The sequence below is a fragment of the Nylanderia fulva genome, unplaced genomic scaffold (assembly GCF_048542155.1).
Source record: "Nylanderia fulva isolate GAGA-0341 unplaced genomic scaffold, ASM4854215v1 Scaffold44, whole genome shotgun sequence".
Taxonomy (NCBI): domain Eukaryota; kingdom Metazoa; phylum Arthropoda; class Insecta; order Hymenoptera; family Formicidae; genus Nylanderia; species Nylanderia fulva.
In genome coordinates, this window is record NW_028190521.1 from 1,591,739 (window position 1) to 1,606,299 (window position 14,561).

At 34.3% G+C, this 14,561-nt stretch overlaps 2 protein-coding genes and 1 long non-coding RNA gene across 6 annotated transcripts; 1 reads left to right on the forward strand and 2 right to left on the reverse strand.

The window, feature by feature from the left end:
* Positions 1-1,860: 1,860 nt before the first annotated feature.
* On the reverse strand, positions 1,861-9,925 carry Vhdl (larval-specific very high density lipoprotein). Its single transcript, XM_029322644.2, is given in 17 exon segments — positions 1,861-2,229; positions 2,315-2,612; positions 2,942-3,266; positions 3,512-3,859; positions 3,947-4,183; positions 4,254-4,383; positions 4,501-4,976; positions 4,978-5,385; positions 5,689-6,308; positions 6,453-6,784; positions 7,218-7,589; positions 7,672-7,814; positions 8,055-8,231; positions 8,299-8,439; positions 8,539-8,837; positions 9,552-9,590; positions 9,844-9,925. Coding segments are annotated over 17 exon segments (4,548 nt in total). The 5' UTR covers positions 9,860-9,925; the 3' UTR covers positions 1,861-2,042.
* A 1,851-nt stretch (positions 9,926-11,776) lies between these two features.
* On the forward strand, positions 11,777-13,593 carry LOC146721640 (uncharacterized). 2 transcript variants are annotated; one of them, XR_014925585.1, is made up of 2 exons: positions 11,777-12,045; positions 12,120-13,593. It is a non-coding gene; the product is annotated as an uncharacterized LOC146721640 (long non-coding RNA). The 2 variants fall into 2 exon arrangements; XR_014925584.1 differs by having other exon boundaries at positions 12,221-13,593.
* On the reverse strand, positions 12,083-14,548 carry LOC114946209 (inosine triphosphate pyrophosphatase). 3 transcript variants are annotated; one of them, XM_029322646.2, is made up of 2 exons: positions 14,350-14,548; positions 12,083-13,316 (listed from the first exon to the last, which is right to left on the reverse strand). In XM_029322646.2, the coding sequence occupies exons 1-2, from the start codon at positions 14,352-14,354 to the stop codon at positions 12,746-12,748; spliced, it is 576 nt and encodes a 191-aa protein (XP_029178479.1). In that variant the 5' UTR covers positions 14,355-14,548; the 3' UTR covers positions 12,083-12,745. The 3 variants fall into 3 exon arrangements, with proteins under 3 accessions (XP_029178479.1, XP_029178482.1, XP_029178481.1); XM_029322649.2 differs by lacking the exon at positions 14,350-14,548 and adding an exon at positions 13,594-13,669; XM_029322648.2 differs by lacking the exon at positions 14,350-14,548 and adding an exon at positions 13,529-13,660.
* Between the last annotated feature and the right edge of the window lie 13 nt (positions 14,549-14,561).

Here is a 14,561-nt window from a genome sequence, read left to right on the forward strand (position 1 = left end):
ATCAGTTGAATAATTTACGTTTCTGTCATATGAGTAATTATGAGATCCCATAGCGATAGCTTTACGTATTTCATGCCGTAGTATTGTCATTGAAATTCCATAAATGTTTGCAATGTCACTCATTTTATTCTGTAGTGTTGCATTTGAAAATTTATCAATATTTGCAACGTTAATTTTTGAGGGAAAGTATTCAAAGTATTTTTCTACTGCTGCGTTGCATTTTCGGCGATCTTCATTAAAACATTTTTTATATCTTACATTATTTACTTTCGAACATAAATCCATGTAATCGACCATATAATATGCTGCTGCTTCTTTTTCATCAAAATTATATTCTATAACTTCTCTTGCAGCTTGGTTTAATTTCTGACTTGATACGAGGTATGCCGCAATATTTTTTCTTCTTTCATTTCTGTTGTGATCCATTTCTATATAATTTCCGTTATTTCCTTTATTATATTACGTGCAGTTATAATCTATCAAGAAAAGCAAAAAAATAGAGAAATGAATACGTGCAAGTTGCATCACCATAAGGAGTACAAAATCATTGTACAAAAGTTCTTGTACAAGTTATTATATGCATTTAAATATAAAACTTTAGAAAATATCAAGGATTAGCTTTTAAGTAATAATGTAATTAATTAAGCTGTATTTTATACATTATTCGAACGCTATAGTAAAGCGTTTTTTATAAAATAAAATAAAATAAAATAAAATAAAATTAATTAAATTAAATAAATTAAATTAAATTAAATTAAAATAATAAAAGAAAAAATCTAGAATATTGTACTTACAAAATATACCACAATAAAACGCAAATATAATTAAAACTTTTTCTTTCAACGAGAGAAATGTATATAACGACTGTCTTACTTTGACTGTATGCGAATGATTATAGAAGCACAATGTCAGATATCGACTAAACTAACGTTCCAAATATTATATTAGGAAAATAAATAAATTTAACTAGAAGGACATATATATTTACACAACATATTATCTCCTCTATTTTTAAAGAAATGTATACCATCTTTCCCTTATTTGCACAGTTTTCATATTCAATAAAATGCACGTTAACTTTTTAATCAAATAATTTATTTAATAATGCACATTTACAAATATAAAAAAAGATTTATAAGAAATTGCAAGAAATTGTGAAAAATATTTGCGTAATTTTAATTCATATGCGATTCTCTATTGAAGATAAATCATATCAAATATTATATAAATGTTACGCTGAACGGTTTATTACAATAATTAATTGCAAGTTTAATCATTTCGAAATTAGCTTAATGAAAGGAGCTAATTCTACAATATAATATGTGTTTTAAGAAAAAGCTTAAAAATATAAATTTCAATAAAAATCTTTCCTCAATGGTAAAAGTCGACGAAAACTGGCAATCATTTATTATAGATAATTAGTTAAAATATAACGTTACATAGTAAAATACGACTAAGATTCTTGCCAACTGTTAACATCTATTTATTTCTTGCTTACTTCTGTCAATTTTACATTGTTCATTAAAACAATGGTGAATGTTGTCGAAGGTATGCAGTAAATTTGATTTACTGTATTAATTTATTTTGCATTTACTTTTGATTTACTTGAAAAGGGCTGCAATAACAGCCGAAACGTTGTATTTTAACTAATTATCTATAATAAATGATTGCCAGTTTTGGTCGACTTTTACCATTGAGAAAAGATTTTTATTAATTATTACTGTGGCGAACCTTAAGGATTATTATCTGATAAATTTCAATATTTGTTCAATAATTGGCAAAAATCATTTTTGACAATTTTTTTAAAATAGTTTTATATATTTCACCAGGTCAAAGGAAGAATTAAACATTTTACACAGATAAATGAAAAATAAAGATTTATTGTTTCTCTTTCTGCTTTTATACTATCATCTAACCTTCACCTTATTCTTATTAAACAAAAATGATACTCTAATTATGTCGGTACATTAAAAATCGTAATTTACTGAATTTAATTTTTAATGACGAGCCAGAAATATTCAAATGTTACATTATGAATGAAATTATAGATCCGCAGTGTAAATCTTGGGAAGTTTCTCTTTATGCGTGCCGTCCATATGTCCGCACATGCCGGTCACGTGACCCTGAAGACTCGTGTCCAGCATCACGGTCACGCTGTTGGGGGTCCACATCATCATCATCGGGACCCGTTGGGACTGGACCACGAGATGCTCCTTGTTCTCAGTGAGTCTACGAGAGACAAATATTATACATTTTAATATTATAAATATTATACATTTTTATCACAATCATATTATTTAATTATTGTACTTACTTCATCGCGTAAGAGTTCGGCTCGTCCTTTGGCACCAGAATACCGTTCTCGTGTTGCTCCACCACGTTGCCATCAACGGTGACCATGATGCGATCCTCATCCGGCGTGATCATCATCTCGTGATCGGCAACGAACATCTTGACAGCTATCTTGTCACCTTGCACGGATTTCGCGAAAATGCCGTAAGTCATTTTGCCGTAGTCGCTGGATAGCAGAGTCCATTTGTCGGAGTCCATCACGAATGGAACCACACCCTCGTCCAAAGTGATTAACATTTGAGGGTAGACGGTGCAGATTTCTGCAAAAGGAAGACGCTCCATAAAGTAACATCAAGGTTTTTGACATTTAAATATATATATTATAGTGGTACATTAAATATATAGTATAGTATTTTATAATTAAATATGTAGTATTTTATAGTATATAATATAGTATTTTATAGTATTATATATATTTTATATAATATTTAAATATATTATATCCCTAACAGCACACATATCGCAAAGACGTTCAGAGAACATCCTGAGGATGTTCAAATGTCCTCTGGATATCCTCAGAATGTATTTTAGATATGGAGTCCTATTAAGGATACTATATTATAAATTATGCAGTAGTAAAAAAACTTACTTAATTGGCCTTGCGCCATTTTGTGCAGCGATGCTACGGAGAAGCGGGTATTGGGCATCACGACGTGCCAGTCTGGCTGCTGCATCGGTTCATCTATAATCATGCCGTCGAAAACTTTTTGTTGCAAAGGAACCTGGACGTACTCGTATCCGCTGACCGGAGTGACGACGCTTGCGTTGACGTGGTCCATATCGGAGGAAAATTCCATTATTATTTTTGCGTTGCCGCTTTCAGTACGATCCGTGATATATTTCACGTGCGACAGATGCACTGCGCGGATGGAATCTTCGATCATGGCGATTTGCGAGAGCACAGATACAGGTACCTGAAGTCACATGTATTTTCTAATTGAAAGAGATTTTTATTTCGCGATATTAATTATTCCAGGTAGCAAGCGTATGTCATTTTGACATCGAATGACGTCAGTTTGTTACTTGGGATGTTTAGACCTCACAATTTATTTAATTAAAAACAAATATTTTTACATATCTCTTATATAAATAAGTTAAATAAGACAAAGGTGCCAAAGAGGTTGTTGAAAAACAATGAAGACATTTTCTTTTTTCTTACCTTCTTGTAAGACATGTTGACGGTGAACTTCTTCAAGGTCGTGTATCGCAGGGTTTCGCGGATGCAGTTCATAGTTTTGGGAATGTGGCCTTGTTGAGTCTGAAATTGCGGATTTTGCATGTCCTTGACGCAAGAACCGTTCACGCTGTCATGCGTCATCTGCCTCTTCTGCTCCTCCGTCATTTCACCCTTGACAGTCATCGCAATCAGCATTTCATCGCGGACACACTTGTCGTCGTCCGTGAATCCCGCGGTGATGGTCATCTTTGCGTTGGTCTCTTCTGTCATAGTGACTTTCAAGGGATCCGTCTCGGTAATCGGGTAACTGTTCTGGGCGTCTACGCAGATCTAGAAGTAGAAATCGGTCGTAAGATTTATGACATTATATTAAAACTTGTTAGATCTATTATTTGCAGTTTGATTAGCTAAATGTACCTTTAAATTCTTCTCCCCTGGTGTTTTTCTCGTCATTTGCATCTTGAGATTGTTGACCGTGTGTCCTTGAGACATGTCAATGTTCATGTTCATGTCCCACGTGCGAACGGATTCGCTCGTGGAAGCTGCTTTGACGTCGAGGGTACCTCGTACGTTGATCTTGTTGCTGTTGAGAGTGTGTATCCTGTCGTGAATGTGATCAGTATCGTCTATGTTGACTCTTATGTTCAGATCCACCTGGAGAACAAGATGAGGGAGAATAAGAACGCCGAAATCATTTTCTTCCTTCGGATTCTTGATTACTCACGTGTGACGTAGGATAAACGATGCTTGGTTCCATCTTCTTGACTATTCCGCAACTACCCACTGCAGGAGAAATGTAGTCGTTGAACTGTTTCTGACGGATAGCCATGATGTATTGAACGATGTTCGAGTTCCTAACAAATAAATTATGATAGCTTGATTTTAGTAAAAAGTATGTGCATATATGTTGCCCCGATAATTATTATAAAATTAACCTGGTTTCATTTTCATTATTTCAGTTTGTTATTTACCAAGTATTTTTATGTTCCGGAGACATCGCACGATGCCATTCCTGAATGTTGCTCAACGGAGTGACCTCGTCGTTCTCGCAGTCGAAGATCGTCATGCTGTACTTGAGGCCCGTGTCCTTGCAGTCCCTGGCGACCTGATAGTTCCTTTTCTCACCGGTGCTGACAACTGCGTGATGTTGGCAGGTAGCGCAGCAGGTCTTGAGAATGTCCTGCTCGTCCCCGGTGATGGTCACCAGGTTCTTCGCGTAGTACCGTACACCAGTCTGCGACAATTTGGTCATCGGTAATCTCGGCATGGTGACTTTGACACTCTTGGTCTCGTGATTGTAACCGAAGTTCATCTCCACGGGCAAGACAACGTCCTGGACGGTGGCACGACGCACCGAATGCCAAACGTCGGCGATAGGATTGTAAATCGACATGACGTACTCGCCGTGTCTCCAGACGCGAGTGTCGACCTCGACTTTCATGTTTACAGGATGGTTTCTTCACTTCGGTATGAATATTGTTGAACCTAAGCGACCACAGATGAGGAATCTTAGTGGTGAAAACTCCCTGCAGACCCATGTCCATTGGCACTTGCATCTCGTAGAGGGTGTCGTATGCGATATCCTGGAAATTACCGGCCACCGTCTGCTTCATCTTCATAGAGTCGCCGAATATGTTCTTGAAGGTATTCTCATCGTAGTGATGGACAATGATCACGTGACCGTTCAACGTGATGCAGATGTCGACTTGAATGGGTCTCTTCACTGGCATGTCTTTCGCAGCGCGCATCAAGACGTTTTGCACGTTCTTGTTGGTGAGGTTTTCCACATCGGTGCCCATCAATTCTTTCTTCACCACCTTCATAATCTCGTTCAGACCAAAGGCATTCCAATAGATCTAAGACAGAAAATTTAGAAAAATATAATACAACTGTCCCTAATAGCACATCATATCCGAGAGACATTCTGAGGACATCCAGAGAACATTCAACATCCTCAGGATGTTCTCAGAACATCTTTGGGATATGTATGCTGTTAGTGATACGCGCAATCTTATTCTTTTCAAATTTCATAAAACTTTAATTACACATATGTATATATAAAATTGATCAAGAGATTTTGCTTTCATTTTTGAAGACTTAAGAGGGAAAATTAATGTTTTATGAATTTTAATTATGCTAAATCTCCATGTTATACTTACGCCGACTTTCTCGACAGGTTTACGAGCGAGTGACACCCGATGTTCGATATATCCACTGTGTGGTATACCGGTAAATTCGTCAAGAACCCAGGCGGTGTTGAGGGATTCACCGTGTTCGTACATGGGGTCTGTGTAGTCGATGAAATATTTGGACGAAAGTTTGGTAGTCGTCGGTCTGATCTTCGTATAACGCAAAACCTTCCTGACCATCTCTCGAACTGGCGCTAGGCAAGGATCGACAGAATTGGCGAGACCTTTCAGGGTAGTGTAATGATAGTTGTACAGATGATTGTTTTGTTCGTTAACCATGTGCCAGTAGATGTTCATGAGTCGTTGCATGTTCGGCATCTGACTCATCAAGATGTCGTAAGCGACGATTCTCATGGGCAGCGGTTGAGTGGCGTCGACGAAAATAGGCCAGAGCAGGTTGTGAGCATACTCGACTTTATCTTCGACTGCTTTCTTGATGGCCCAGATCGCCTGAACGCGAATATGATGCGGATTCTCAGATATCATTTCTTCGCCGCGAATGATCGGCTCCAGGAGCTTCTCGATGTTGCCCACCTGGACGTTCTTCATTGCCATCAGATACACCATTTTCATCTCGTACGATTGATCGTCTGAAAAATTTAAATGGCCACGTGCTTTTTACATCTATGTATGTACATATAATGTAATTTGCAAAATTTAAATAATTTAAATTCCATTTTTACATTATAAATTTTTCTCTTCAGCATCTAAATCAAAGCTAATGCAATACTTACTCTTGACGTGATCGAGGAAACGATGAAGGTATCTCTCGAGAAGAGGATTGTTGACGACATCGCTTTGCTGATGCATGAATGTTTTGTGAATCAAAATCGAGAAGCAGAAAATACTGGCTTTCTGGACGTAGGGCGACACGGTATTGTCCAGTTTCAATAGGTCTTCCATTTCCAAGAGCAGTCTTTCGGATGGTACTTTGACATGCATCGGCAATTTCGCCAGCATCGAGATTGCAGTCGCGTCGGTCACTTTGTGCTTGCGGATGACGTTTCGCGTGAAGTGACAAGCAGCAGTCGTGCCCACGGTTGGAACCATTCGTAGGAAGATGTTCCTTTAAAATTACAATGCACAGTTGAAAAATTTATATTAAATTTAACAGATGTTTCAAATGGTTTACAGAAATTTTTGCGTTAATTTAATATGAATGTTAAATGGAGCTACGAATACTGTGTTAATATTTTAACACAAAATAAATGTAAAATGTACTTTACGTAATTTAACATAAATTTTGTGTAAAATTAATATAGTTTTAATGTAAAAATATATTTGAGATTTTATCATTTCTATTTATGCACATGTTATGTTTACATCTTTTTCGTTGTTTTAATAATTTAACATTTTAAGTTAAATTAACACATGAATGTGTTAAATATTTAATACAAAAATTTGAATAGGGACCAGAAAATATAAATTCTCAAACTGTATTAATTCTAATTATCACTTCTTCATTTTAATATTATATAAGATCATCGTTTCCTACTCACTTCATCGTGAATTCTTTCGGTGTTTTTGCGTCTTGAATAGCATTGTAAACTTGTTCTAGTGAACCCAGATCCATGTAACTCATAGTGTGCTGTAGTCTGTTGATAGTTTGTCCGTGTTTCCAGTCGGGTTCTTTGGCTTCCAGGTGATTCTCCTCCAGGTAATCAACGGCTTCGACCAACATCTTCTTCAGTTTAGGAATGAGCGCGTCCAATTTGACAGTATGCCGACCATGAGTGAGATCCTCGGCGGCATTGAGAGCGTAATTTCCCATGGGTTTGTTGAAGGTGAGGTCGCGAATCATGGGTACAGTTTGGAAATTCACTGTCATAGGTGTTTCCATCGCCACCACAGACTGCAGATCTACAGTAACGCTGAAGTAACAAGTAGGATTTAGTATAGCACGAGCTCCCTGATCAATATAGAGCGATAATTAATCCAAATATATATAATTACTTGGTTAAGAGATAGTGAACCTCCGATTGAGCATTGAAAGGGAAGTAATTGACGGTTGAATGAGCAGTCATATGTTTGATGACCATCTCATCGTCTTCCTTTCCGATGTGGAAAACTCTTTTGGCAGCGGTGGTCATATCATCCTAAAATTTTCGACACAAAGGATATAAATTAAACATAGATATATCAAGTTTCATACAAATCCGTTGAAAATTGATAAAAGTATTTATAGTGTTCATGCATAATGAGTCATTACTAGCTGTGGCACTCCTTTTTATCCATATATAAGTTCATTAATCATTATAAATCAGTAAACTGGTTAATCACGATATAAACAGGAATTTAAATGAATGAACAGAGCTCTCGAAGGCCATGGAAATTACCATAGATTCGACGTGACATTTCTCGCATTCGACGTGATCGAAAACACGCTGAACAAAGTGGGTGCAGTTCATCAGGTCGTGCATTTTGGTGACCACGAAGTCGCTGCTTTCATCCGGATTCATCGGGTTCGTCGAGTGAACGTCGTAGGCGACTTGGCAGGTGCCGTGGATGGTGTTCTAGTGGTAACAACCAAAGAGAACATTAAACCCGTGTCGCTAGATGTTCCCATCAGTCGTTACCTACCTCGTGAGTGACGAAGCTATGCGGCTTCATCGGGGTTTGCATTTTGATGTGCGCCAAATCCAGTTGCATCATCGAGGCGATACTCTGTTTCATATTCTTGGACCAACCGCTCTCGTTCTCCATCATTTTGATGCCCTGGAACTGAAATCGGGAATATGGAACCGTTCAATCGCGGTTCTGCACAAACGACGATATTTTTTTTTTTTTTTATAAGATTGTTGTCTTAAAACAATCGTTTACCTTTCCATGATCGTCATAGACGACCACGAACGGTTCTTGGATTTGCTGCGTGGTTTCTTCAAGCTCGTGAACCACCTCGACCGGCTGATGATGTTCAACCATACCGTTGTACATGCCATACTTAATGTTGTTCAATTTAACGTAGTAGGCATGATTCAAGGTCGGATCACTGACGTCCTTCTTTATGTGAAGTTGTCCAGCGAGAGTGAACTGAGAGACGTATTGCGCTGGCTCGATAATCCCGGCTTTTACATCGGCATAGTAATTGTAGATCACCGTTTTCTCAGCAGGGAAGTGCACTAAAATGTTGGGAAATTTTAGCATATATTTTCATTTAACACATAATACACTGCGATTTATTATTATATATTAGTATAGTTATTTATTAATTAAAGCACGCACCAGTTTATGAATTATACAGTTATTATTATAATATATTTATATACATATATTATAATATATTTAATTATTTATTGTTATTAAATAATTCATAATGCCTGCAATATTGAGAAATATGTCGATTTAATACGTTATTTTGAAGCACGCGAACAATTATTATAATTGTTGTTATTGTATCACATATATAATAATAATAATTATATTTTATAAAAAGCTACAATTTATGATGCAGTGGATTAATTCGCGGAAATGACGAGATCGAGCTTTCCTAGAAAAAGATTTCAATATTTCTATCTATAATATTTGCACAAGATTTTCAATTAAATTTCATAAACAAAAAAATTCAAAAAAATGTATAATGATAAACCAAATCTTTCAAAAAATAAATTTTCTGAAAGCATATATTAATAATGCATATATTAATAATTTTTGTATAATTATATAAATATTCACTCTTTTTAATCTATAAATTATTTTATACATATATAAATCGCGGGTATATTTTTTGACATAAAATAATATAATTACTGACTGCAAATGTTAAATTTATTTATTTGTAAGCATCTTGCTTTCAATGTTTTACAAAATAAAAACATAATTAAAATGTAATTTACCTGGCACCGCACTTGCGGCCGCTAGGCACAGCAGCAATCCTGTAAAAATAATTTACATAATGTATTATGCATTTAAAAAAAACATATAAAATATTCTCTAAAAAAAGTATATATAAGAAATTCGAACATCTTCATTAATTATAATTTTTTTTTTACGTATTCGAATGTCCTGTATATATACAAAGATTTAGGCAACTCTATCTCCCCCTATTCTTTCTTTGCAAAAATTGACGAAATTCACCGAATGGATATCTTTTTCACAAAGACACTTATCGCTTTTTTTGCGACTTACCGGTAAGGGCATTCATCGTAGCTTGGCCCCTGTCGCGAAACTGGTAGCGTACGCGTGATTCTCTCGCTTTTATAAGGCGCGAAGTTTTGCAATTTGCCGGTAAAATGCAAAAGCGCAGCCGATAACCCGGCAATGGGAGGGTGTTAGCGCATATATGAAAAAAAGGCGAAAGAGGAAAAAAAAGATCATGCCGGTATAATCAGGGAGATAACCCCTTTCGGGCATCGAGCTCTCTGAAAATGTCGCGCTTGTATATAAATATATATACATTAACATAAATTTTTATAACAAATTCACATAAATATATACATTAATTAATATGTATATATATATATATATATATATATATATATATATATATATAATTTAAAAAATTATATAATAAAAAAAATATATATACATAAAAATTCGCGTTTGCGTCAAGAATATAATTCGTAATCGGACCTGATGAGCGTCTTCATCTTCATTTTTTAATCGCCTTCTTCTTTGTATTTGCGAAACTCTATTTTTATTTTTTTCCTTTTTTTCTTCTCGAGATATATAGCTATTCACAGATCTTGTCTTTGCATGTCACACTGAAAAAAAATTTCAATACTGCCCAATGAATTATTGATTTGAAGCTAATAATATTGATTTGATATGAAAAATATTTATTTGATATAAGAAAATCTTTTTCAAAACAAATAAAATATTTATTTATTTGTTGGGAGTATTTAAATAAATATTTATTAATTTAGTCTTTTTTTTTCAGTGCACATAATCGCATCATATCTGTGAGTCATCCGCAGCGAAAAAGACGGATGCTGAGATCGAGATGTCCTGATGATCATAAGATAATCCGTACGACGAGATGCAAATACACAAAATTGGACGCGATATTGCGAAGAGCAAAAGAGATCAACTTGGCGAAAATAACGAGATATGAATAGCCGAGATGAAAGTGCACAAGAGATTATTGCAGCCTCTGCCTCGGTAGAAAGATTTGTGTTTTTCTTGTCATCGCATCGTTTGTTGATTTTATAATAGCGCGACTCCCGCTATTAAAATCATTAGCACTCTTGCGATTATTTTACGTAAGATACGCATTATTATTGTCTTTCGTTTGTATAAAAGAAATAGACGGAGAGTAGCTTTAACGGCAATTTACTCGTTTCCTCCTCTTAATTATCACACACATTTATATATATTTTCTGTTAATTTTTTTTAATGCACTTTATACTGTAGCGATAAGACGATTCAATAACGTGAAAAGAGAGAAAGAGTTGTTCTCTTTTTTTTTTTTTGCGATGTATTTCTGCATTAAAAGATAATGTAACTGCGAGTAATTACGGTCAGCAAATTAAGCAATTATCGGGCAGTTTTTGATATTTAAAACAAAGAAAACGAACTACGATTGCATGTTTACCAGTTTATGCTTTCACGTAACAACACACCAAAGTACATTTATCTGTTTCGTTCGTAATGTATATGTATAATATACATTAGGCTTATCATCCAAATGTGTGATTTCGCACTCATAAGCATTTCGCTGTTCGATTTATTATTAGACAATAATTATGCTGAAAAGCAAAATTATTTTCATGTTCCCTTATCTGGCTAGTTTATTGACTATAAGTATAATCTTGTTTGTGTGAAATTTTTTTAAATATATATTTTGAATTTCTTTGAATTATACATAATTTTCAAGTGACGTAAAAATAGTCACATTGTTATCAATTTTATATCAGTTTTCTCGCGGAACATCACTCTTGAAGATTTTAACGCAATCAGCTAATATATTTTTATATTGATACTAATTGCTAACACAGTTAGTTTAACTTTCTTATAAGAACGTAGAGATGCACAATATATTTGTTATAAAAATGTTATTCAATTAAAAAATTTTATTAGCAGAATTTGCTAATAATTATAAAAAATCTATTAGTATCTCATTAATTATCTCATAAAAAATCTAGTAATCGATGTTCTCTAAGCAATAATATTATGTTATATTGCATTTTTCCAGTGTACCTTTTTGATAAAGATTGACTTTTTCTTTTCACGTTATCTATACTATATTTACACAAACTTGTAATAATCGTAAGCATTATTTATATAAGTAAATAAAATAAAGCAATCAAACAGTGTGATGGTGGTTCCCGGCGGTTATTATTGTACTCGCGATTAACAATTTTAATTAGTATGAGTATGTGTACGAGAGAGGTATCAGTTTGTACGATTAATAATATCTTCTACCAAGCAATATGAATATATATATATTGTATTTGTGACTTCAGATTTCAATTTGTTGCGTCACATTAAGATTTGCAAGGTGGAAGTAGTCGATTAAACACATTACATCAAGATTAAAATTATCAGATCTTCGGTCATATTGCAGAAATGGCCGTAGTAGTTTCAAGGTCATCAGCAAGTTGTTCCATATGTTTCCGGTACGATTATATATTGTCGTGACGAGACATCGAAATGTTTTCGATGAAGAAAATCACCTTTGATAAATGAAATGGATATCGAACGTTAACATTATAGGTCAGAGTATAAGTTATAAAGTAAAGACAAAACAACATTCGCTCCGCTCAGAATTATAAGAGTTATAATAAGCGCCGTTCAATCATCTAGATTATAATGTAGTAAATAAATCTTACATAAGATGTGTGAAAGCATAAATTAATTATGTAATAATTACAAGGTTGGAAAATAGAATCAAGAAAATTCTCACTCTCTTAAAAAATTCATATAAGAGATTAGAAAGATATTTTTCAAAAGAAAAAAACTTGAAAACGATAATATATATGAGAGAGAGAGAGAGACAGAGTAATTTTATTATATTATTAATAATAAAATATAATTTTATTAATAATTCTACATATTATATAATGTTATTATAAATATATAGAATAATAAATTAAATTGCATTGCTCATAAAATAATCTCTCAATGCTTCTAGCGCTTTCCGGCGATGAGAAATCTTATTCTTGATTTCCTTCGGCAATTCTGCATACGTCATATGATGATCCTGCGGCTGAAAACAGGGATCCCAGCCGAAATCCCGAGGACCACGTGGACTGACGATGGAGCCTTGTGTTCGACCTTGAAACAGAAAAACTTCAGCACCAGCCTCGCCGGAACAATAAGCAAATGTGCAAACTGCCTCTGCCGATTTATCTTCCCATCCGTCGAGCATTTTATGGAGACCTTCCGGACCGAGTTTTTCGAGGAACCATTTGATGTAGGGTCCCGGAAGTCCTTTCAATGCGTTGAAACAAAGACACGTGTCCTCGATGATCACCGGACCATTTATCAGGTTTACTGCGGCTCGACATTTATCTCGACATATATCGTCTATCTCGCCCTGATATTCAGGCAGATCGATCTTCCTGCTCGTTATTTGTCGAGGAAAGTTTTTTCCTAGAATGGCGGTAAACTCCTCCAGCTTCTTCGCGTTGCCCGTTACGAACACTATGGGTTTCGACATCCTGCAATATGAATATTAATAATAAATGTCAATTCAAAATTCTTTGTGTAGAGTGGTATATTAAAAAAGTGTATTCTATTAAAAGCCTCATTTTGCTGACAATAATATAGATATAATTTACATATATCACATCAAAGTTAAAAAAATATAATTTGAATTATAATAACTATAATGTATTTTATTATAAAATAGAAGAAAAATCTATATTATTACATCTATATATATATATATATATATATATATATATTGTTGGGAGAGGAGATATTTGAATAAAGTACTTTATGCGTTGAAAACTGTTTATTACGCGGAGAAGAATCAATAATGAGCGTGTCTCTCGATCGGGCGGTCGTCTTATATACCGTCGTCAAAATAACCGATGCTTCAAATTCGTGCCAATCACGCGAAGACACGAATTCGACAAAAATCTCAGACGACGAACGGATGAACATGTATGGAAGACATACAATACAAAAGAATGTAAATACCGAGACAATGTCTTATAATAATACGTGCCCGCAATAACAAGACGGACGACGGATAACCAAATAAGTCGAGCCCAACAAATAAATGCCAACACATCTATATATATATATATATATATATATATATATATTTATTATTTGTATGTTTATATATTATATATATTTATATATTATACATTTATATATATTATATTATTTAATTATTCTCTCATATGCAGTATTATATATTTATATATTACATATATATATATCAGATTATAGATAGTTACGTTATAATATTTTTATATATTTTACTCGTGTAATTATTACATAGTTTCTTGCAACTCTTATCCTTATAATTTGTACATCTTTTCAAATTTTGCGCGCTTTTCAGCGATGACGTCACCCGCACTGAGTCGTCTAGTAACTAGTAACAACTTGCTATTACAGGATCTGGCTTGTCAAATCTTTTTACCGATATAGATTAATTTTAACAGAATACACAAACATATGTTACAAATCATTGACTACTTCTAAGCGCATATTTCGGTACGTGACGAAAAGATGTTTTACCTCATTAATTGAGATCTGTCTCGTCAAAACTTGTCGTCACTCCTAACCTGTCGGCGACGCTGACAATGTTGTTCTCTCGTTCACGCTTACCAACATAATTTAAACGAAAGACGAGTGTCGCGTTAATTAAATAGATTCGTAAATTAACGAGAAAGAATAATTTACATATTATTAGAACATAAAAATACATCGTGCTTTCGCTTGTAAGAAAT